The sequence below is a fragment of the Bos javanicus genome, chromosome 10 (assembly GCF_032452875.1).
Source record: "Bos javanicus breed banteng chromosome 10, ARS-OSU_banteng_1.0, whole genome shotgun sequence".
In the NCBI taxonomy this organism is placed as follows: Eukaryota; Metazoa; Chordata; class Mammalia; order Artiodactyla; family Bovidae; genus Bos; species Bos javanicus.
In genome coordinates, this window is record NC_083877.1 from 49,372,693 (window position 1) to 49,397,409 (window position 24,717).

Consider the following 24,717-nt stretch of genomic DNA (forward strand, 5'->3'; position numbering starts at 1 on the left):
ATAAAGTAGATGTGATACACATATATGACAGGATATTACTCAGCCGTAATAAAGAATTAAATAATGCCATTTGTGGCATTGATGGATCTAGAGATCATCGTACCAAGTAAAGTAAGTCAGAGAAGGACAAACACCATATGATATCACTTATATGTGGAATCTGAAAGTATGATACAAATGAATTTATTTGCAAAACAGACTTGACAGATTTCAAAAATAAAACTACAGTTAGCAAAGGGGAAGGGTTGGAGGGAGCGATAAATTAGGAGGCTAGGATTAACATATACACACTACTATATGTAAAATAGATAACCAAGAAGGACCTACTGTATAGCACAGGGAACTCAATTCAGTATTCTGTAATAACCTATATGGAGAAAGAATCTGAAAAAGAGTAGATTTATGGACATGTATAACTGAATCACTTTGCTGTACAGCGAAACTAACACAACATTGTAAATCACCTATATTCCAATATAAAATAAAAACTACAATGAAAAAACATTTAAAAAAATGTGTCTGAATCACAGAATTTACTGTGTTTGCACCCACATTCTGTGGGATCGCCCATCCGTGTCACTGTCTCCCAGGCTGAGGCTTTGCTCACATTGCTTTGTGACCGTCCATATCCAACACAAGAAGAATGGGAAGAGGAAAGAGGCGTTATTCAAGTTTGTTGTTTTCTTTATGCTTTTGCTTCACTCACACAGTTTATTTTCAAGCTAGGCTTCTTCTCTCAGCAAACACTACCCTTCATACGGGCACAAAAGAGCAGAGAGTACAGATCCAGAGTGGCAGAGGCACCCGCGCCGGGATTAACTTTGTTCAGTGTAGAGGTTTCCTGGAGCGCTGGTACTCGCTGTGTATTTTTTGACGGTGATTGTGCTGACATAGGCAGCTGAGTGTTCGGCCATCATCCTTCAGCTGCATCCTGGGCAGAAGTGATGAGTCACCGGATGACCCTTGCAGCTTCAACCTGGACTGAACCATTTTCCGCAGGAATTACCGTCTCACCAATTACGATAGCAGGTTGAGAGGAAGCAGCGGTGTTCTGAAGATAAGATGGTTAAATCCCACTGGCAGATGTGTGCATCCTACTGTTCCAACGTAGGATATGCCTTAAGTGGCTTTGACTCAACCATTGATCCTGGGCCCAGTGATTTTTTTTTTCCTCTTTCTAGTTCGATTTGAAACTTGAAGACAAAGGTAGGGGAGAAACAGCTGATGTAGGTGAGGCTTTCAGAAGGAGGAGGGGCTTCTACTGGTAGATCATTTTCAGTTGTCTCTGTAGTTGCTGGTATTAGCATTTGTGTAATGTATCAGATCCTTCACTGGTCAGGGGTCCCAGCATGCTAGATACTGCATCACAGTAGGCTGTTTGCGTGATGAATAATTTAGTTAAAGACACTGAGATGCCTTCAGACTATAGCCTTTGCTGCCTCCCAGGTGAGATTCAGGTTAACCACGCAGGCTCTTTATGGGGAGTTTCAATAATTGGATTGGATTCTGACTGTTGGCTAAACGCTAAGCTGCTGTGAACAGAAAGTTTCATTGTTTGATTGCTAAGAGAGGTTTCATTGATCAAGAGCATGGGACTGCACTGAAGTTTGTGGAGTGAACTTTCTTCAGGTGTTATTTCTTACCTGGGTTTTGAACAAAGGTAAGCATTTCTTTCCCTAAGATTGTAGCTGACCCTGCACCTCACAGAAGCAGTTGGTCAGTTCAGTCAGTTCAATTCATTTCAGTTGCTCAGTCGTGTCAGACTCTTTGCGACCCCATGGACTGCAGCATGCCAGGCCTCCCTGTCCATCACCAACTCCCAAAGTTCACTCAAACTCATGTCCATTGAGTCGGTGATGCCATCCAACCATCTCATCCTCTGTCATCCCCTTCTCCTCCCGCCTTCAATCTTTCCCAGTATCAGGGTCTTTTCAAATGAGTCCGTTCTTCACATCAGGTGGCCGAAGTATTGGAGTTTCAGCTTCAGCATCAGTCCTTCCAATGAACATTCAGGACTGATTTCCTTTAGAATGGACTGGTTGGATCTCCTTGCAGTCCAAGGGACTCTCAAGAGTCTTCTCCAACACCACAGTTCAAAAGCATCAATTCCTTGGCACTCAGCTTTTTTTATAATCCAAGTCTCACATCCATACATGACTACTGGAAAAACCATAGCCTTGACTAGACGGACCTTTGTTGACAAAGTAATGTCTCTGCTTTTTAATATGCTGTCTAGGTTGGTCATAACTTTTCTTCCAAGGAGTAAGCGTCTTTTAATTTCATGGCTGCAGTCACCATCTGCAGTGATTTTGGAGCCCAAAGAATTAAAGTCTGTCACTGTTTGCACTGTTTCCCCATCTATTTGCTATGAAGTGATGGTTGAGCTTTAAGCCAAATTTTTCACTTTCCTCTTTCACTTTCATCAAGAGGCTCTTTAGTTCTCTACTTTCTGTCATAAGGGTGGTGTCATATGCATATCTGAGGTTATTGATATGCAAAAACAACACCCAGTTGTGGGTGTGACTGGTAATAGAAGCAAGGTCCAATGCTGTAAAGAGCAATATTGCATAGGAACCTGGAATGTTAGGTCCATAATTCAAGGAAAATTGGAAGTGGTCAAACAGGAGATGGCAAGAGTGAACATCAACATTTTAGGAATCAGCGAACCAAAATAGACTGGAATGGGCAAATTTAATTCAGATGACCATTATATCTACTACTGTGGGCAAGAATCCCTTAGAAAAAATGGAGTAGCCCTCATAGTCAATAAAAGAATCCAAAATGCAGTACTTGGATACAATCTCAAAAGTGACAGAATGATCTCTGTTCGTCTCCAGGGCCAACCATTCAATATCATGGTAATCCAAGTCTATGCCCCAACCACTAATGCTGAAGAAGCTGAAATTGAACAAGACCTTCTAGAACAAATACCCCCAAAAGATGTCTTTTTCATTATAGGGGACTGGAATGCAAAAGTAGGAAGTCAAGAAACTTCTGGAGTAACAGGCAAGTTTGGCCTTAGAGTACAGAATGAAGCAGGGCAAAGACTAATAAGAGTTTTGCCAAGAGAACGCTCTGGTCATAACAAACACCCTCTTCCAACAACACAAAAGAAGACTCTGCACATGGACATCACCAGATGGTCAACACTGAAGTTAGATTGATTATATTCTTTGCAGCCAAAGATGGAGAAGCTGTATATACAGTCAGCAAAAACAAGTCCGAGAGCTGACTGTGGCTCAGATCATGAACTCCTTATTGTCAAATTCAGACTTAAATTGAAGAAAGTAGAGGAAACAACTAGACCATTCAGATATGACCTAAATCAAATCCCTTATGATTATACAGTAGAAGTGAGAAATAGATTTAAGGGACTAGATTTGAAAGACAGAGTGCCTGATGAACTATGGATGGAGGTTCGTGGCATTGTACAGGAGACAGGGATTGAGACCATCACCAAGAAAAAGAAATGCAAAAAAGCAAAACGGCCATCTGGGGAAGCCTTACAAATAGCTGTGAAAAGAAGAGAAGTGAAAAGCAAGGGAGAAAAGGAAAGGTATACCCATTTGAATGCAGAGTTCCAAAGAACAGCAAGGAGAGATAAGAAAGCCTTCCTCATTGATCAATGCAAAGAAATAAAGGAAAACAATAGAATGGGAAAGATTAGAGATCTCTTCAAGAAAATAAGAGATCCCAAGGGAATATCTCATGCAAAGATGGGCTCAATAAAGGACAGAAATGGTATGAAGCAGGTGGTAGAAGCAATTTAATACACACAAGACAGATTGCCAGCAGCCTTTCCAATCCCTACACATGCTTTTCCACCTCTAGTGGTGATTCTAAAAGAATACCTGGGAGCTGGTTGAAATGGTGCTTTCCAGGTCCTGTGTCCCCAAGCGTCTTTAATCAGATCTCGGGATGGGGCCCAGGGTGTTGTGTTTTTAATAAAAGCTTCACGTGACTGTCATTCAGGTGGGCTCAGGACCTATTCTGACACAAACACAACCTTGTATTTGTTTCCAGGGAAGAATAATTTTTTATGGGTCAGTTTTCTTGGCCTGAATTCAGGTCAGCAACCCCAGTTGGTTTCAGAACTATTAGAGGTTAGAGGATATAATTGTATTTTGTTATTTCCCAGCATTTTCAGATTTGGGTAAGAAAGTTAAGTGTCAAATAAAAAGACATTTATAAACAAGCATTTTTTCTAATATAAAGTTAGAGGTATAGACTATTGAGAGAGAGAGCACCTGTGAACACACTTGTGTGGGTAGCCATGCATACCCACGTGCCCAGACATACCCTAAAGTAGTCCCAAAAGCCTTGATGAGTCTGTGAAGAAATCTGTCAGGCTTGGACCTAATTGAGACTAAATGTAAGATCAAGTTCAATTTTATGTGTTAGTGTTTTGTGGAAGCAGAACTGGAGGTCATGGTTCAGATCCCTTATCCTGGTGTAGAGACCAGGACCCCAGGAGGGCAGATGTTTCCATGGGTAACAGCAGCTTCAGCTTCAGCTTCCCCAACTATAAACTAGGAAGAGAAATAGCCACCCTGCCACGTTGTTGTCGTGAAGGTTACGTAAAATGGTTTGCATTAGGATGTCTTAGAAACCAAAGAGAATGATACAGATACAGTTCCTATCATGCATATCATGTTTTATTCTAACCAAAGTATTTAGAACTACACTAGGAGTCTCATGAGGTGAAATCACTAGTTGACTCTTAATCAGTGGTTATATGCCATTCACAGTGTATATATTTTTTCACAATACCCTTTTGATGCTCATCACGGTGAATTTGGAAACTCTAGATAATTGAAAGGATGAAAACTTGAAATTATCTATAATCCTACCACTCAGATGATCACTATTAAAATTTTGGTGTAAACTAACAACACCGTAAATCAGCTATACTCTTAATAGAAATTTTAAAAATTTATTTTTGGTATAAAGAGGTTTTTGTGTTTTCTCACACATGAGCATTCATTTTACAAAAATCAGGGTAGATTAGGCATATGGTTTGCAACCCATTTTTTTCCTTAACAGTATATTGTGAACATTTTTTCATGTCAGTTAATACCATCATTTAAAATGTCTATATAGTACCCCATTATATGAACAAAAACATTTAATCAGTTATTAGACATTTCACTGTTTATTTATTATATGCAGTGCTGAAATAAGCATCTTGGAAATAATTTCATATTCAGCAGTTGGGTGTCGACATTAACACTGGCTGAAGGTATAAATGCAGTTAAGGTAACTGACTAACATTGGTATGTTGTTTAGTTGCTAAGTTGCGTCCCAACTTTTGCCACCCCATGGACTATAGCCCCCCAGGCTCCTCTGTCCTTGGGATTTCCCAGGCAGGAATACCAGAGAGGGTTGCCATTTCCTTCTCCAGGGCATCTTCCTGACACGGGAATAGGACCCGTGTCTCCAGTATTGGCAGGCAGATTCTTTATTGCTGAGCCACCTGGGAAGCCCTAACATTGGTATAAAATCACTTAGAAATGAGTATATAAATACAAAAATAAATTTTATTTATTTTTATACCCAGAAATTCTAACTTTCTGCTTTTGATCTTTCTAACACACTTGAGAGTTTAAAGTATCTTCTCTGTCAGTCTGCTCATGACCTCTGCCTCAGAGCACGACAGTTCTGACTTTGGCAACTCCTGATTTCCTTTAGGCCAGGCTGTTTGCAATTCATGTATGACCCTGTAGGCTTCACCACTGTGCTCTCTCTCACTCAGAAATTACCTATCCTATTATGGCAAAGGCTCTTCCTTTTATTAAACAAAGTCATCATCAGTCAGGAGAGAGACCTTTCACTTTCTGAATTTTAAAAATTGTGCTTTCTTCAGTTAAATGGCATGTTAGGAGTATTTCTGATGTAAAATTGGAAACTTTCAGATACCAGAAGGCATTGCTTATCTTTGTAAATACACATGTTCCAATTAAATAGGTACTAAAATATTTTGGTGGCACTTCAAAGCTCCCAATTTAGATTTAATTTAGATTAAAACACTTACTCTTTTTAATAAAGTTATAAAATTGATTATTAAAATTGCCTATTGAAGATTAAAAGCAGTGGAACATTTATTTTCCTTACAAAACAATTTAGTCTTCGGTAAGTAGAATTGTATTAATCAATTACGCTATTAAAATACAACTGCCATATTAAATCTGACTCATTTGTCATGACAGTTTCTATAATTATAGAAATTATACCTAGCTGCTTATATAGCTATAATCCTGCAATAAATATAAATAATTGTCTCTATTAATTCAGGTTGCAGTTACTGTCTGTTAAATCCCCAGTTAAATGGCAATTCGGGACCTTCATTTCAAATCCCTCTAAATCTTTGTTGTTCATTTGACTGCTGAAGCCCACAAATGCACCTCCTACTGTTGATTCCAGAAAGCAATTTATGAATAAAGTAGTTTGTTTTTTTTTAATACAGATATTTTAGAGGTCCGATTGGGCTTGAGGTTTGAGGTTGTCAGGAAAAAAAAAAAGAGGATGTACATGTTGAGTTGAGGGTGCTGACAAAAAGAAAGAGAACAAACCTTAATGTCTTGATATTTCAGTTTAGAGAACTATATATATATATCAGGTTGAAAAAAAAATGCTTAAACCCTTCTTTGTAAACCCAAAGGACTAGAGTATATGGTTGAGTAACTTCACAACTTGTATCTCCGTAGGTGTGGATGAGGTCACCATCGTCAACATCCTGACCAACCGCAGCAATGAACAGAGACAGGATATTGCCTTCGCCTACCAGAGAAGGACCAAGAAGGTACAGCAGGCGCAGGGCTGTAGGGCACTGCTTGTTGAATTTCAGGTCCTCAGCCATTAGTTTTTCGTTTCATGAATTCTCTTACCAGCAAGCGCCTTCTGGAACCGTAGGGGAGCCAAGGTTTCCCCCTTCCATCCTTGTAAGAGTCACAGCTCACACATGTGTGGCCCCTGGGGTGCTTGGAGGTCATTCCATAAAGACCACAACCTCTTTCAAGCCAGAGCATGTAGAGGCAGCAGTTCTGGAAATAAAAATAGAAAGTCTGGGGAACAACAGCAGCAGGTATCATTTACTGAATGCTTACTTTGTGGTGGGCATGCGCTTCTCTACATGTAGCCACTCATTTCACCTTCAGGAGTTCTGCTGGCTCTTGATAAAACGTTTTTAATTTAATCTTAGGACACTAACCTCTATTGAGTATTGATCCTGACATGCACCTCTCATTAAAGTAAAAAAAAAAAAATTCACTTGAGTTCTTAAGACCTCTGGAACCACCGGGGTTTAGTTAGTGTAGTTTATTTGGTCTCCAGGCCATCTTCAATGTGCCATGCTGCCATTGCTGAAAGGGTCTTCTCTGTTTTTTTTCACTTACTTGTCTGCTAGCGGTTAAAGATCAGCCTAGCACTTGTTCATCCTTTATTTTGTCGCGGTGTTAGGAAATTTTATTTTTAAGGACAAGCTGCTTTATTTTTAACTTCTTGCTATTAAAAGCGTTTGATTTATTCTTGGACAGTGCCGTAAGCATGGCTCCCTGCAGCTTCTGTTTTAGTTTTCACTCATAGTCACAGTGGAGGTGAGCTGAAAGGATTCTAGAAAAGATGGTAGTCACAGTGGAGGTAAGCTGGAAGGATTCTAGAAAAGATGTTTCTACACTTGGGGTGGCATGACCCCCAGGGTCCAGGGATTTGCAGGTCAAGCCCAAGCCCAACCTCTCAAACAGTTGGAAAGGACATAAATAGGAAAGCATGTGGTTTCTTTCCTCTCATATGCAATAAAGCTCTTCTTCCAGCTGCTGCTGCTGCTGCTAAGTTGAGTCAGTCGTGTCCGACTCTGTGCAACCCCATAGACGGCAGCCCACCAGGCTCCGCCGTCCCTGGGATTCTCCAGGCAAGAACACTGGAGTGGGTTGCCATTTCCTTCTCCATTACGTGAAAGTGAAAAGTGAAAGTGAAGTCGCTCAGTCGCATCCAACTCATAGCGACCCCATGGAGTGCAGCCTACCAGGCTCCTCCGTCCATGGGATTTTCCAGGCAAGAGTACTGGAGTGGGGTGCCACTGCCTTCTCCATTCTTCCAGCTAGACTTTTACTAACCTACTGTAGTGAGGCATGGAAGGGAGTGTTTATTTCTCTCCTTTCCCAAAAGGATCTGTAAGCTGGTAGAGCTGAGTTCAGTTGGAGCAGAAGGCCCACCTCCTTGGACAAAACGCCTGTACTTGCCCCTTCAGCTGTCACTTACAGGGCGTGGTCTTTGAACACAGTTGGGTGTGGACACACAAGTGTACATTGAATCATAGAAGCCTGGATCTCAATTTCATATGAGATAGATAGAGAACCAAGCTCTTGCATACCCTGCTGGAGGGAAGATACTGCAGAATCATGCTGGATTTGGTGACTTCATAGGCTTTGCTGTGGGCTGGGGTCAGCTCACTGTCCTACTGATTCTTGATGTCTGTCAGCCTTGGACTAAGGAGAGTTGTTGTATTTTAAATTGAGATACATAAAATACTTAAGATAACTTTTTGCACACTTGTTTTTATTTTATTTTGCCCACACTGTGTGACATGTGGAAACTTAGTTCCCCGAATCTGTGCCGCCTGCATTGGGAGCATGGAGTCTTAACCACTGGACCATCAGGGAAGTCCCTTGAGATACTTTCTGAAGGAAATCCTCAAAGCAAAACCTTATTGTTTGCATAATAATGGGAAAAGCCCTGTATTGTAGAGTCTTTAACAATAGGGCCCAAGGCTGCCTGGGTAAGAGGAACCATGGGCACAGCTAGTAGAAGTGGACAGGTGCTGGGGCAGAGGATTGAGTTTAATGTTTCTTTCATGTTCGAGCAGATGCCAGGTTTCTCTGTATAAGGAATGGTCGTATTTTATTTGTCAAACATATCTGGAGTTTCTGCAGGGTATAAAGCCCTGTGCTTGACAGTGTGAGAAGCAGGAAGTTGACCGCCCATGAGAAGTTTATTATAGAAGTGGAAGAAGTCAGTAGGTGCCCAGATGCTATTTGCGATCTGAACAGAGAATGGACGGAGGGAAGTGTCAAGGGTAGACTAAATTTGGAATTACCTAACCTCAGAGTTTCAAGTTGGAAAATTGGTGCTATAGTTGGAAGGAGTAGCTTTGAAAGTCCCCTCCTAAGTGCTAGGTGTTACTAGGACTTGGGGAAGCTGGAGAAAGTAGGTGATGAGAGGGTTGGTCCAGACTATCTCTAAGACCCATCTCAGTTCTCGACATTTGTGAATGATTTGAGAAGATTCTCTGAAGCAGGCTGCACATCACCTCTTAAAGCCTGCACACACCTCTAGAGGCTAAACATCATAGATGCCATGGTGCTGCTGGAGAGCAGGGAAGGAAGAAAGAAGGGACAGAAGAAGAGGGAAAAAGTGAAAAGAAAGAAGAAAAATTATTGTAACAAGAGAGTTCAGCCATCACTCAGTGCTCATGGTTTGTAGGAGGTTTAATCCCCGAGGAAGCATCTGTAAAAGCCACATTGAATTGGGATATCTGTCTGCATATGTGTTGCTGATTCAGGCCTCTGACTTAAAATCAGTCAGTGGATTTTTTATGGTGACAGTGGAACCTTTAAGAAACAGTACACAATGGGGAAGTTAAGAAGTGAATGGGGGGACTTTATCCTCACTACCTCTGTCAACACCATTCCAACTTGGCATGGAAAACAGAGGTTCTCTCAATAGGTGAAGTGTTTTGCATAGGAAAACTTCATGAGCCTACTTTCAGCCACGTGGCAGCCTCTGGTTTCAGCTGGAGACTTTCTGGAACCACCTCTGGCACAGTTGCACAAAGTCTTTTACAGGAAGTTATCAGCAGGCCTTGAGGGCTCTGCTTCCCTGGCAGCTCTCCACTCTGACCACCTCCTTCTTAGCAAGGCCCTTGACCCTGGAAATGGCCCTGCCCCCTGTAGGCTGAATCACGGGTAAGTGTAAGCAAGTTGTGAAAGGCATTCACTCATAGCTTTTTGAGGCTTTGTGTGCCGCTCTGGTTTCATTTTATTTATGGGGGAGAAGGCAGAATCAGCTTGGATTTTATCAGAGCAAGGTCTGATCTTCCAGTTTCTGACCTTTGGGTCTGGCCAAAGGGAATGCTGTTGAAGAATACTTTGACCCAACACCCCAGAGTTGTCAAAGAATCACAACCTGCTTTACAAACACAGGCCTCTATTTTTGTCATATTAGTTTTAAAGGGACTATCAGTTACTAATCAACTTTTCCATGTTCTCGCCCGTTTTTCTGAAGGAACTTGCATCAGCACTGAAGTCAGCCTTGTCTGGCCACCTGGAGACAGTGATTTTGGGCCTATTGAAAACACCTGCTCAGTATGATGCTTCTGAGCTGAAAGCGTCCATGAAGGTAAACGTGTAAAATGCAATCTCTGTCAAATCTGCCATTAATATTTGTGAATTACAGCTTTCTGAGTATAATTAGGTGATTTTCAGTTTTGTTGAATTCTCATTTGGAGTCATTTTGGGGGAATGAACTGAAGCTTTAAGTCTCAGGATTTGTACCAAAAATATTTCAATTACTTTTTTTAAGACTGTAAAGAAATTTCATGATGCAGAGAAGTCAGTTACCAGCTGCTACTGCTTGGCACCTGGGCAATTGGAATACCATTTGGAAAAACTACTTCCTTGATTACACTTCCTCCTTAAAAAAGATTTGTTATGACATTAAGGCAAAAGTAAAACTCATAGCTTTTGTTAAGTGAAGCTTAACAGAAATCTGCTGATGCTCTTTTGGTTGTTTCTTCTTCTGACCTTCTCCTTGCTGGTCCCATTGTTTGATTCAAATTTCGGGCAAAATCAGAATATCACTGTGGATATTAAGGGAGCTTTCAGATCATGAATGGCTCCTGTGTTTTCAAAGCATATACTGCTGAGTGGTGTTTGTATTTTTGCAGTTATTTTGAACATGGATTTTAAGGTTAAAGTAGAGAGTAAAAATTCCAGGTTTCAAGTGCCCCTGTATTTTGTGTGTACCTAAAACATCAAGTGTTACATAAATGCAATAGATACAGAAACATAAACACATGTTACAGCAAAGCATAGAATCCTTTTCCTAAGGTGCCTGTGACACTTTGAATAATGTGTCACTGCCCTCTGCTGGTAAAGCTGGGTAAAGCCTCAGTATAGAGGGAAAAGCTGCAGTTCTAAGTCCGAGTGTGTTTTCTGTGATGCCGCCATTTCTGAATTAACGGAGAGACAGACCTGTAAGCCTGTCACTAGCTAATGTTACAGTTCAGTTGTCATCACTTCTCCCATAGAACACTTCGAAAGGGAGGCAGCTTCCCAGCCAGGCATTTTCAGGGCCCAGAAGTTGATAGCTCAGGGCTGCTATTTGCTCTGAAATCAGTTTTCTGGCTTAAGCCTAAGCTGTGCTCAGTTTATTTGAGCAGACTTGCTCTGAGTTATCTAAGTAGACTATGTTGGAGGGAAGGTATAATTAAGAATGATAAGATGTCAACAACACTTAAAGATTCTGCTTGATAAAAAGAACACTGAAAACACTCAGTCTTGGGACCTTTGGAGCCGTGGATGAACCAGCCTCCCCTGGGTTTCTTCTGACCATCATCACTTCAGATCAGTCTATCTTATTTTCTCCAAGAATTCATTTAGTTGCGATTTGTGCAGTTTTACTTGTATCTGTTATTAGGTATAAGTGACCTGAAACAGACCTGTAAGAGCTGTCCATCGCCATTGTAATCTCTGTAACTGGGTCCAATGAAACGTGCTTTGCCTGCTGGATCTTTGACCTTGGGCCAGCTCGTCCATTAGCTATCACAGCTGAGTACCCTTCTGAAATCCATAAAGCTCCAAGTGACATTAACTGAACAATGCTTAAAAAAATATCTGTTTTGACTTCTGGCAGTACCACTGGCAGTATCTGCCATATGTTACAGTAGACATTGCCCTTGTGATGGGAACTGTGGACAGTCTGTGGAGAGCTTGGGCCAAGTTTGAAATCGCCAAGGTCACTTTTAAATATAGAGAAAAAACACTGTCAGAATTTTCCTATATTAAAATGGGCATATCACTGATGCAAGAAAACAAATCTATGTTGCTATACCTATTTTATATTTCAACAGTGTTAAGAAATAACATTTCTTCCAATGCATGAGTTATTTTTTAGACTATTTTTACATCCTCGAGATTGACAAACTGCCCCTTAAAATATCTGAAGATGCTTCGTAGTCTCTGTGTAATATTTGTATAGAATGTTGTGTAGACCTTTTGCTAAGGGAAGAAATTTTGGTTTTGCAAGCACCTCTACAAACCATGATTAACAACTCTGGGAGAAGAGGCCTTGGCTCATAGATTAGATTGAGGAATAAAATTCAGAATTAACTATTAACCTGAGGCTTAGCTCATATTATACAAACTACTTTTTTAGGGGCATATAAACTCTAATAAGTTTAATTAATAGCTGACACACTTCTCATGTGGATAAGTAAGTTTCTTATTGTATTAACACCTTATAATTGATTTACATTTTAAACAGTTGTAATTCTGCTTAGTTCAAAGTGATATTTCCATATTCGGAAAGATGAGTATTAGAGAATCCTGATTATTAAATCTTGACTTTGATCATGAAGCCAGCTTTGAAATACATGTTTCATTGAGTCCTTTCAAGCTATCTGGCACGCCAGCTCAAAAGTGTATATATTAAATTTGAATACATCACCCATCAAATTCTCATTCCTTAATAAAGTGTTGGTGTCTAGGTTTATTTGGCACTTCATTATTTCCTTTTGCTTCTCTAAAATGCCTGAAGAGTGCATAGTAATCAAGCAAAAATGGAAGTACAAGAATGAAATTTTTAACATTAACCCAGTTTTACATTTCAAAGAGGTAAAGCTAAAAATTTTATCTTATCTATACCTTTCCCTCGTCAAAGACTTATTTCAATCTAACAATGCTGACCTCCAATGACAGCTCAAAATTTCTATATTCCTTTATTTTAAATTAATGAGCAGAATTGTGTAATAAAGAAAATGATTTCTTTTCTATGAAAATAATGGCTGATTATTAGAGGAGTTGAAAAATAAAGAAACATAAGGAGAAGATGAAGTTATTCATTTTATAAACCCATTGCCAAAAAGGGCTATATTTTAACATTTTAGTGTATTCCATTACTGTCTCTTCCCATTTCACTATATGTGTATATATAGTAAGGAAATTTATATTTATATATATATATATATATATATATATATATATATATATATATATATAGTTGAGCTAAAAAAACATGCCAGTTAAACCATCCTTTATTCTAGTGAAGCTTTTTTTTTTTTTAAAGGAATAGAATATAACATCACCTTGTGCCAAGGAATCAGTACAGATCCCTCTGGAGGAATGCAGAAAGGGGTGCACTGTAGACCGAACCCGTGTGTGCAATTTACCTGATTGAGTTCAGAGAAGTGGGCTAGTGGCCGGGAGGGGTTTCCCTGCTAATGTCTCTGCTGCCTGGTTCCCAGGGGCTGGGGACTGATGAGGACTCTCTCATTGAGATCATCTGCTCAAGGACCAACCAGGAGCTGCAGGAAATCAACAGAGTCTACAAGGAAAGTGAGTAGCCCCAGTTCCATGGTGCGCCCATTCCACCTTGTTTCCGGGACCACTATCCTGGCCCCCTGGTCTGGTGTTCAGGATAGGATCCCTGGATTCCGTGTGTATAAACACCTGCCATCTGGACTGTCCAGGGGTTTGCTGTGACCAGGTCACTCTCCTCCATCTCCTGATGGCCTGGGCTTTGTGACTACATCCCCCTAGAACTAGTTCAGAAGAATATATGGGAGGGAAAGCAGAGACTATGAAACAAAAGAGATCTGATGGGGAGAAGTAGAAAGTATCCCCCATGGATTTCATGTACTGAGTGCTGTCCAGTGTCTGCTGAGCAGATTCCCAGACTTGACTGTGGATCATTGTTTCAGGAGACAAAAGAACCCATGTGCACCAAGCAGTATAGGAGGCCAGAGGTGGAGTAAATGACGCAGCGTACCTGATATGTGGTACTTCATTTCAACATAGGTGTTATTTTGAGTAGTAAAATACACATTCATTCAAAAGTACCCTTTAATTCTAACTAGTTTTTTACCATTGTGCATTTTCTCAATCAGTAGATATAAAGCACAGTTTTGTGTATGTATGTGTATGTAGTCCTCCGGTTTGTTCGATGCTCTAAATAAGTGTAATCAAGAAGTTTGGGAAATAGTATTTTAGCTAGACAGGAGGTCCCTGATCAAAGCTGAACTTGAGGATCCCCTGTCTGATCCTGCTCTGTGTATCCCTTATCACTGATAATAATACAATAATACTAGTTCTGATTTTATGAGGGTAAAATTCCTTCTTGAGAATCCACCCTCATTTTTAGGGGTACATCCACGCTGCCACAGATTTCTGCTTTTCAGAGGCTTAGTGGGCAGGGGCTGGGTGGGGTGGCTGGCTGCGTAGGCAGGAAGTGTTAAACTAGATGTGTTGTTTTCCAAGTGTACAAGACCGATCTGGAGAAGGACATCGTTTCCGACACATCTGGCGACTTCCGCAAGCTGATGGTCGCCCTCGCAAAGGTTGGTTTCCGGTTCGTTGCTTTGTCCTTGCTTCCTCCCAATGCAAGCTGCATACCTCCTTTTATACTCAGGAGCAAATTAACTCAGTCCTCTGGGCCTGCCTCAGAAATTCCAGCTGTATTTTGACAGTGGGTTTGCACTCTCAACTGCAGAGTTGTCATTTTTGTATAATAGGATTTCTTATCCTGCAAAACCGTATGGTCAGGTGGACTTTGGGGCCAGAGGAGGAAGAGGCAGCTCTTAGCTCCTGGCCTGGATTTGTGTGCCAGCCTTGTGACTCGGGGAAAGTCATTTTGCCTCTCTCTGTCATCACTTAGGACCCAGTGGGAAGTGACCCTCTTGTTTCTTTCACCTGTTATCGCTTCTTAAGGGATAGTTTGTCCAGGTAGTGGTTTGCCTGGAGAGGAGGTCTTTGCTTGTTTGCCAAGGTTAACACATGAATGTAGCTGAAAGGCACTTCCGTCTAAGTCTGAGGTCTGACCCACGTGCAGATTAATGACTCTGAGCGCTGCGAGGGAAGAGGAATTTCATCCAGGAACCCTGAAGACAAGTGGGCACACTCCACCCACACCTCCATTGCTGTCACAGCTCCATTCCGCCCTCCCTAGCTCCCTTCTCTACCACCTGCCCTGAGTGTGGCCACCTACCCATCATTTTGAAATCCACTTGTATCGTTTTACTCGTACCCTGATCAAAACTCATTTCTGCTGTATCAAATACAAACTCTCAACTGCCTTCAGGCATCCTCTGTCCGCCAGCCCTCCCTTAATCTTCCTCCCCGGCTTTCCCCCTGCTCACCTCAGTCCTCTGAGACTTTCCTCTTGTGTGGAGGGGCTTTCTCCCATTCCCCTGTACCACCCTCATCTGACACATCCTTTGGGTTTACCTCAGCTGCACCCCGTTGTCCATAGACTTTGCTGATGATACTACTTGATGGATTTCTTCCTTTTTTTGCATTTCTCATCTGCTTAGAGCCACAGATACTGTGTTGCTTTACCATTTATCCCATCCTTATTTCTCCTTCGGGATTGTGTGCTCTCCAAGGGAAGGAATTTAAATATCATTACCTTTTTGGGGGGTGGACAGAGGGTGGATTCTGTAAGGTGCTTAGCCCAGGAATGGGTACCACAGAGGGTATAGCGCCCCACTTCACTGCCTCAATTATTGTAGCAATCCTTGGTCTTGCCTAGACTTTTAAGTGAAGAAAAATTTTCAGAGGGTGTCCATTCAGTAAATAGTGGCTTACATGAGTTGGGGAGAAATCAACATTTTCAGTTTTAAAATGTACAAAGATATAAATTTGATGTTCTTTCTCTTTTTTTCTTTTAGGGTCGGAGAGCAGAGGATGGCTCTGTCATTGATTATGAACTGATTGACCAGGATGCCAGGGTCAGTGCCAAGCTTCTTGGTTTGATATTTTGTTTCCTAGTCTCTGGATCATCTATGTAGTCATCTGTCCTGTGTAACAAATTACGTCGAAACTCAGTGGCTTAGAACCACAAGCATGTATTACCCCTCAGTGTGTGTGGGTCAGGCAGTGGGAAGTGGCTTGGCTGGGTGGTTCTGGCTCAGGGCTTCTCCTGAGGTTGGAGACAAATTTTTGACCAGGGCTACATCCTCTGAGGGCCTGACTGCATCAGGAGGCTTCCCGGATGGCCCACCCACGTGACTGTTGACAGGAGGCCTTAGTCCCTTTCCACATGGGCCTTGCTAAGGGGCTGTCTGAGTGATCCCACAGCGTGACAGCAGGCTCTCCCAGAGAGAGTGATCCGAGAGAGACTGTCAGGAGGAAGCCAGGTGCCATTTAGGATGTGATCTCAAGAGCCACATGCTGTCACTTCTGTCACACTCTGTTCTTTAGAGGCAAGGCCCTAGGTCTGGCCTCCAGACAGCAGGAGAGGAGGTAGGCTCCGTGTTTGGGAGGGAGAAACGTCAAAGAACCTGTGGGCTTCATTTTCACTTTCTGGGAGCCATAGTTATACGACCTTATAATGCCGGTGTTAGTTACAGGACCAGCATCTGACTCACATTTGCTCGTTCAGGCTTTGCTTGTATGGAGGAACCAGTTTCCGCAGGGTGTGCTACAGCTGTGCGCACTGGTGTGCAGTTGCTGCAAATGAACCCTAATACAGTATATACAGCACACAGCAGTGGAAGAAGGTGGTAGAGGCGTGGTCAGGGACGGGCAAGCTCACCGCCCCGGGTCGTGGGGAGAAGACGAGGGAGGCAGAGGTCCTTCCTTCCTTTCTGGCCAAATGGAACTCCTGCTGCTTCTCATCCCATAATCACTGAGAACTAGTTGGGAAGCTGATTCAGATCACTGTGAACTGCCTGCCTTTCCCAGAGGGTTGACAGATGTCTCAGTGTATTTCAGAGGAGCTGAAGAACAAGGTTATTCGTTTTAGTTTTAAAATTCAGTATATTTCACAGAGTACTTTTAGCAGAAGGTAGAAAAAGCGTTTTAATAAAGAAATGGAAGTTAGGCTTTGCAGCACCCAGATAGTGGACGGTCACTCAATGAGTATTGGCTCCTGCGTAAGCCTTTCTCCCTCCTTCCTTGACAGTCTTAGCATTACTTGTAGCCCCTAAATTTTCTAGAAACTGAGGACGTGGTTGAAGCAGCTTTTTTCCCAGCTACATCATTTTCTCAGTTTCTAAGAAGCCCAGGGTAGGTACCTGGCCTGCAGCTGTCTTCAGTAGATGGAAGGGCCACATGGAGGCGAGCTGGAGGCACTAGTGAGCATTGGCTTGTCCTTCTGTAGATGAGCTCTTGGTTCTTCCCTTGGCATTCAGGGAAGACTGGTTCAGCATCAGCTTCATGCACAGCCTAGTCTCATACTGCATGTCTGTGTCTTGGGAAGCCTGCTCTTAATCAAGACTTTGACATTGATCAAGAAAATAGCACATTTTTCCTGTGCCTGCAGTGCCATCCTCCTTTCTCATTTGGCATTTTGAACGCATAGATTTTTTTTGTTTTTTTTTGCATGATGTGTTTTTAACGACCTTGCTCTCTGGATTGTGGGGTTAACTTTCCTGGCTGGTTGTGCTCATAGGATCTCTATGATGCTGGTGTGAAGAGGAAAGGAACTGATGTTCCCAAGTGGATCAGCATCATGACCGAGCGGAGCGTGTGCCACCTCCAGAAAGGTGGGTGCTGCTCTGGGGAGGTCTTCGAGTCCGGGGCCTGAATGAAGGGCCCTCTCAGTTGGGTCATTGCCAGCAGGTGTCTGTGATGGGGCTCGGGTCTGCCAGTACAGAGTTCATTCTCTACTCTATACCTTGTAATCTCATGCATTTTTCCTCACCAAGTCCATTCAACCTTCTCTCCCATTTTGGATGCTTTATTTTTGTCCTAAATGTTTTCCCTGTTTGGTGGGCTGCCTCTTCTTGTCTAGGTCATTTTATCTTGCCAAATTTTTTGAAATAATGGACTTGGCTGGGTGCTATGTACTGTTTCTTGTAGCTTAGATAAAAAGGGTTCCACTCTATAGAGATGAAGATGGTCAAAATACATGCCCTGAGCTGTGCCATTCAGGACGGATGCATGGGAGGGCTGTCCCAGGGCAACTGGTGCATTGCTGGCCCTGGCTCACAAGGCAGTCCCTGACCCCAGGATGCTGTGATCATCCATGTGTGTGTGACGTGTAACTCTGTGGGTGACCACTGACAGCTGTCTTAGTGGCTCTGTTACAATAATTGTTTGTTGCTTTTCTTTAGTATTTGAAAGGTACAAGAGCTACAGCCCTTACGACATGCTGGAGAGCATCAAGAAGGAGGTCAAAGGAGACCTGGAAAATGCCTTTCTGAATCTGGGTAAGCAAGTGCACGCACACACACACACACACACACACACTCACACACACACGCACACCCCGCCCCCGCCACTGCCCCGTCCCAGTGGAATCAGCTTTCAGTCCACTGTGCTGAAGCAGAGCAGTAACGAATGACCATCCTGATAATTCAGGTGGCTTTGGGAAGTGTGACTTCTTTACATGTTGTGGGTAGTTTCATAATCTTCACCGTATGAATTTAAGATGTGGGACTGAAGAAGGGCTTATGTTGGTAGAATGGAGAGCTGCCCAGGCAGAATAAGATAACCAGGGAAAGGGCTCTCTCCTTGGGGGCAACACACATATATGCGTCAGTTTCTGTGGCCCTCAGACTCCCCTGATTTGAAAGCCCTCGGGGCTTCAGAGGATCCCCGGTCTTCCCTGAGCATTTCCCATTGTGCGGCCCATTTGCTGACCCTTTCTTCTCCCCGCAGTTCAGTGCATTCAGAACAAGCCCCTGTATTTTGCTGACAGACTGTATGACTCCATGAAGGTAAGAGCAGTCTGCCGAGAGGTCCATGTTTCCGCACTAGGCTTTTCTTTCTTTGTGCCCCACACTAAGTCTCCTTAACTAATGGATGGCGGAAGAGACCCCATTGTCTGGGTGGCCACACTGGTCAGCTGCGCTTGCACCCGACAGAGGGAAGCCCGCAATCCAGTGGTTTTCAGTCTTCGGCTTCTCCCAGCTACTCCAGTGCGTTTTTGTGGACAGGCAGAAAACAGAGTGCCACAGGACGGAAAATGCCAGATGGTGATCACGTTAGATTCCTGCTCAGCTTTCTCAGTGATTCCCCCCTGGTGCCCCAGGGTGAGGATGGGCAAGGAGGAGAGAGGCTCCTGAGCAACCACTGTGCAGGAGGCATTGTGCTGCTGACCTCATCGTAAATCATTACTGAAAAACCTACGGGGCTTGTGTGGCCGTCTTCTTTCTAGAGGAGGAGAATGGAGCTTGGAAAGCTTGCGGCTTGCTTGAGGTTGCATAGCCAGACTTGCACTTGAGTCTGTGTGAGTCCAAAGCCAGCCCTGCGATTTTCCCTTCAGTGGCCGTCTCTTCCCACAGTCCCATCCCCTTTTCCACTTGTCACATGTGCCTTGTGCTTCTGAGCCCTTGCCGCCTCTTCCTGGGCCACCCTCTGATCCACACGGCCTCACTTCCCTTTCCCCTTAGGTTCCATGTCACGTTTGACCTGTTCTCTGGTGTAAGGTTCCGGAAGTAAACTCAGTGGTCCTTACTGTTTGTTCCATTCATGATGGCACGGAGCTGTGGTGAACATGGTTACGTGTGCTCCCCGAACCCCCAAGAGCCAGGAGCTTTGTGTTACGTGGGTGAACTCGCGTGCTTTAACTCTGAGCCTTGCAGTAGTTAGTGCTCAGTTCACGTTTGTTAAATGCATGGTGTGCAGGGGTTTGTGCCCCTTGTGTGTTTGGAATTCCAAGATGCGCATTGTTCTTTAGGCAGCAGTTTCAATGTTATCATTGTAATCTCTTAGGGCAGCATCAAGAACCTAGATCAGTTCCATGTGCAAGAGAACCGACCAGACTTTTTTTTTAATTATTATTTTTTTATTTTTTATTAAGGATCTTAGTGCCCCAATCAGGGATTGAACCCCTGCCCCCTGAGTTGGGAACTTGGCGTCTTACCCGCTGGATCACCAAGTCCCCGCTAGACTCCTTTTTAATGATTAACATTGTCAGTGAATTGTAACTGGGAGTATGAATTTGATTTTCAGGGCAAGGGCACTCGCGACAAGGTCCTGATTAGAATCATGGTCTCGCGCAGTGAAGTGGACATGTTGAAAATTAGATCTGAATTCAAGAAAAAGTACGGCAAGTCCCTGTACTACTATATTCAGGTAAGGCCCCACCTGGCCATCAGAGGGCTGGGGGTCCCAGGCGGGTGTCCGTCAGAACAATGGTGGTTTTCTGCCATTGGTGGTTTTCTGTTTCCTAACTCCCCAGGGGAGAGATGCTACTCATCAAATATCAGGGGTTTATTCTCAAAGTGCTATTACGACGTGTCCTGGAAAGTTAAAGAATCAGGCAAATATTTTATATTTCCCACACCTATTCTACAGTGATAGTTGGTGTTCATGACAGTGATCCTGTAAGACTTGCTAACATCCTGAAAAGACTTCAGGCAATTCAAACTGCATTTTATTATATTTGCATTTCTTGAAACTCCTCTGTGATAAGCCTGGGCAGCATTTCCTCACTCGGAACCCCCGTCTCTTCCCCTGGTGTAGCCTGTCCCTGTTTGGGAGGGATGGAGCATCCTTTTATAAGCACTGATTGCAGTCACCGTGGTCCCCCCACTGTGTTTATTTCAGACGTATGTTGCAAACCCCTTTTTCTGAAAGATCCTGAAAATGTCAAAGGCATGTCAGTGGTCACCAGGGATGAATTCAGAGCTGAGTTCACTACAACTAGGTTTCATAGGGCATATGTTTAAAATTCTGGGGCCATTTAGACTCTAAGTAATTATTGCCTTAATCCATCAGCTTATTCCCACGTGATGTTACAGGTCCACAAAACAACACAGGGAGACAGGAAGGGGCCTCGTGTGTCTTCTCTGGAAGGAAGGGTGCAGGCCGGGGAGAAAGAGGGTGGTGTCTGCAGGACCTCAGTGCAGGAGGAGCAGACCAGGTTCTGTCCTCTGGTCACTTACCATGTTAATCCCAGAACCCCCTGTTTTCTACGCTTGTGGCAGTAACCCCCCTGGCCCGTTCTCTGAGGATCCTCTGATGGTGTGGGGGCATCTGGGCAGGTCCCAGAGGGCCTCCATGTGCCGTGGGCCTGCTTCTCTGTTCCTGCAGAATTTGGATCTGTCTCCTGACCTAGAATTTCTTTTTTTCTCGGCCATTTGTAGCAAGACACCAAGGGCGACTACCAGAAAGCGCTGCTGTACCTGTGTGGTGGGGATGACTGAAGCCCCGCGACAGCCCAAGCATCGAGGACGGCTGCTCCGTGCTCCAGCTAACAGTTCTCCGCAGTCAGCTCGCGGCTAACAGCCCCCTGTGCCCGTCCCCGGGAGGATGACATTAGCGCTGCCCACCCCACCCGCTCTTTTGTTAGTTTAGTTTCCTACGCATTACCTGGCTTTCCCGGCTAGTCCCTCTTTATAGCCAAAGAAATGAACATTCCAAGGATTTGGAAGTGAAATCTATGATGTGAAACACGAGTACTGTGTCATAAACAGATGAATAAACTGAATTTTTACTGTTGGAACAGGTACTTGTGGACCTTGCTCTGAGTTAATTGTTTCAAAATCAAGACAGGCTTCAGGGTGGTCTTGTTCAGCTGGTAAGGCTGCCCCCTCGAGGAAGAAAGCTCTTGAAAGGAGCTATCCAGTATGGTAGCTACTATCCAGATGTGGCTGTTTACATTTACATTTATTTAAATGAAATAATTTAAAATGTTAATTCCTCAGTCATGCTGTTGACATTTCAAATAATCAATGTCCATACGTGGTTAGCACCTAGTGTATTGGAACAGCACAGGCAGCATATCAAGAGTGGATGGGTTCACCTTTCATTATAAACAGAAGATTGTATTGGGCATCTCTGTTTACCCAAGGGATAAACCAAGAAATTTCTTTGGGAGAAATCCCAGAATGACCCCTTCATCTCTGCTCATCTTTATACAGGTGAAAATCAGCATCTGCAGGGGCCTCAAACAGGGAAGAGGGGTGGGATGGTGTGTTCAGCAAATACTGCAGATGTTCCCATAAGAGTCAGAGGAATAAACAACATCCTGTCCCAACCTCTAGGGCTCACATGTCATTGAGTCAGGCTACAGCATTCTTGTCCAGGCAGTGTAACACAAGTGGACAGGTGCACCGAGAAGAAAGCGGTGTTGCCTGGGAGGATTGAGAAGGATGACCCAGAGAAGGAAACATTTCAACCTCACCCTGAAATCTAAGGGAGAGTGTTACAGCTGGGAGGAAGCTCTCCACACACTTCACACGGTCTTGATCATGGAGGAGAGCTAATCCTTACACCTGGTTCACATTTCAAAAGGCACAAAGGGTCAGTGCAGTGAGAATCACATCTCCCTCTTACTCTCCTCCCAACCAGCCAGGTGCCTTCCTAGAGTCACGTGGTCTCTGGTCCTTCCTTCCATGGATAGGCTAGGCTGCGAGCTAAACAGGTATGTGTGTTGATGTATCTGTCTCCATTCACCAGGTGAAGACGCTGTTCTTAGGCTTCTAGCCCAGGACCCTGCGGACAGCTTACTCATACAGGTATCTCCCCTCAGCTGGGGGTAGGGCTGGGGCAGTGTTGATAACTATCCCTAAATTCTTACATTTCCTGTTTGTAGAGGATGCTCTGCTAGTTGCTAATTCTTGACTTCTGGCTAATGTCCAGTGCACTCAGTGGCCTGCAGGGTCTAGGCAGTAATGGAAATGCAGGTGTGAAATGGGCTGGTTGGACAGAGAGGGGAATCTGGAGAACCTCTGCCCCACTTTGCAGCTCTCAGATCTGGTGAAAACACCACCACATTAAGCACATGATGAAACATCTGTGAGCTGCTGTTTTGACCTTTGGCAAACTTTACGTAGAAACTCAGATGGAACGTAACTCTTTGAGTCCCTAAGTGGTCTGAGAAGTGCCTGTAAATCCAATGAGATATTCTTTAAAATGCAAATTAGGGGGGAAACAAGATGGCAGAGGAGTAGGTGGACCTGGAGTACATCTCTCTCCATGGATACATCAGGAATACATCTTCAGACACAGAAATGCATGCAGAATACCACTTGAGAGTGAACAGGAGTACCTGACCAGTGGAAAAGAATATAGAGAACCACGTCCGTTGGTAGGACGAAGGAACCAGGGGGAAAAACAGGAGTGTTAGTGGGACTGGACCAGCTCTCGACGAGTCGGGGAACTGAAGCAGGAGTCCAATCCCCACATCAGGGCAATTGTCTGAGGCAGAGGAAAAACATTTAAGGCTGAGAGTGAAACAACTGATCTGTGGCACCCTAAATGGAATGAGAATCAGACAGTCCTTGCCACAGCCATATATACCCCAGACAGGAACGCTGGTTCCCTGGAAGGTGCAGCGGCTAGGAGCTGGAGTTTAGGGATTGTGGAGCAATCCCAGGGTGAGGGCTGCTGTTGACTGTGAAGAGACAGATCGAGGGGATGTGAGGGAAGAGATTGTGGGGGGAAATGTCTGTGGAGGAAAGCCCAGCAGCCGTGGAAGCAAGGCGATACCACTGAGTCCAGCATAGGGGGTGGAGCCATCACCGTAGCCTCTTTCCCCACACAGGCCAGCATTGGCAGCTGAACAATGAAGAGGCTGGCCCAGCAAGTGCCTGAGGCACTAGACTACAGAATAGGACCCCACCCAGGGTGCCCCTTTAAGTGCCTGCTGCTCCGATCCACAGAGTAGGATCCCAGCCAGGGGGCTCCTCTATGTGCCTGATGCACCAAACAACAGAGAAGGACCCCAGGCAAGGGAACCCTTTAAGTGCCTGAACGGGCGGAGCTGTGGAGAAAGACTGGCCAAAGAGGCCTGAGTGCCAGCTACAAGAAGCTGGAACAAAGACTGATAGGGCCATAACTCCTGTGGCGAAGGCAGTCCGTGTCTCTGCACAGTTGGCACCGCCAGGGTCCCTATAAGCCAAGCAGCTGCACCACCTTCACGCTCAACTCTTACTGGGGCCGAGCTGCCACAGGCAAAAAAAGTCTTCTGTCTGTGCATGCAGGGTCGCTTCGGTCGTGGCTGACTCTTTGCAACCCTGTAGACTGTGACCTGCCAGGCTTCTCTGTCAGGGAGCGGGGTTCTCCAGGCAAGAATACTCGAGTGTATTGGCCAATACTGGTTGCCATGCCCTTCTAGAGCACTATATTTCCTGCTGCCCTAGCCGCCAACTCCCCTGAGTACCTGGTGCTGCCAGAATCCCTGCGACCCAAGCAGCTGCACCACCTCCACACCTGTGCCTCGCAGGGGCAAACCCAAGTCCTCCAGGGCAGCCTCAGGAGCAAAGCCCAGCGGATGATGCACAAGCAGAGGTGGAAATAAAACCACAATTGAAACCCAGGGGCAGTGTGTCTAAGGAAGAAGACCCAAAACCTTCCCACCAGCTGTACAAGCTGCAGATTAAATCCACACGGTCAACTAGACAGCCTCTATGTCTATGGAATATATAAAAAGCCATTGAGAGCTCCCACAAAAGAAAACACACTAGTGCTGATAACTGTGGACATTGAAGGCAAGAACGCACAGGAATAGGACCAGATTAGAGTTGCCCCCACAGCAGGTCCAGAGATCAGCACA

At 44.1% G+C, this 24,717-nt stretch overlaps 1 protein-coding gene across 1 annotated transcript in view; it reads left to right on the plus strand.

The window, feature by feature from the left end:
- Positions 1-21,669, plus strand: part of ANXA2 (annexin A2) — a 44,530-nt gene extending 22,861 nt beyond the window's left edge. The window contains exons 4-13 of the mRNA XM_061431128.1: positions 6,705-6,799; positions 10,279-10,392; positions 13,517-13,607; positions 14,529-14,608; positions 15,938-15,997; positions 17,662-17,755; positions 18,326-18,421; positions 18,873-18,931; positions 20,169-20,291; positions 21,305-21,669. Coding sequence (XP_061287112.1) covers positions 6,705-6,799; positions 10,279-10,392; positions 13,517-13,607; positions 14,529-14,608; positions 15,938-15,997; positions 17,662-17,755; positions 18,326-18,421; positions 18,873-18,931; positions 20,169-20,291; positions 21,305-21,364 — 872 coding nt within the window. The 3' untranslated portion in view covers positions 21,365-21,669. The remainder of the gene's footprint in view (positions 1-6,704; positions 6,800-10,278; positions 10,393-13,516; positions 13,608-14,528; positions 14,609-15,937; positions 15,998-17,661; positions 17,756-18,325; positions 18,422-18,872; positions 18,932-20,168; positions 20,292-21,304) is intronic.
- The last annotated feature ends 3,048 nt before the right edge of the window (positions 21,670-24,717 follow it).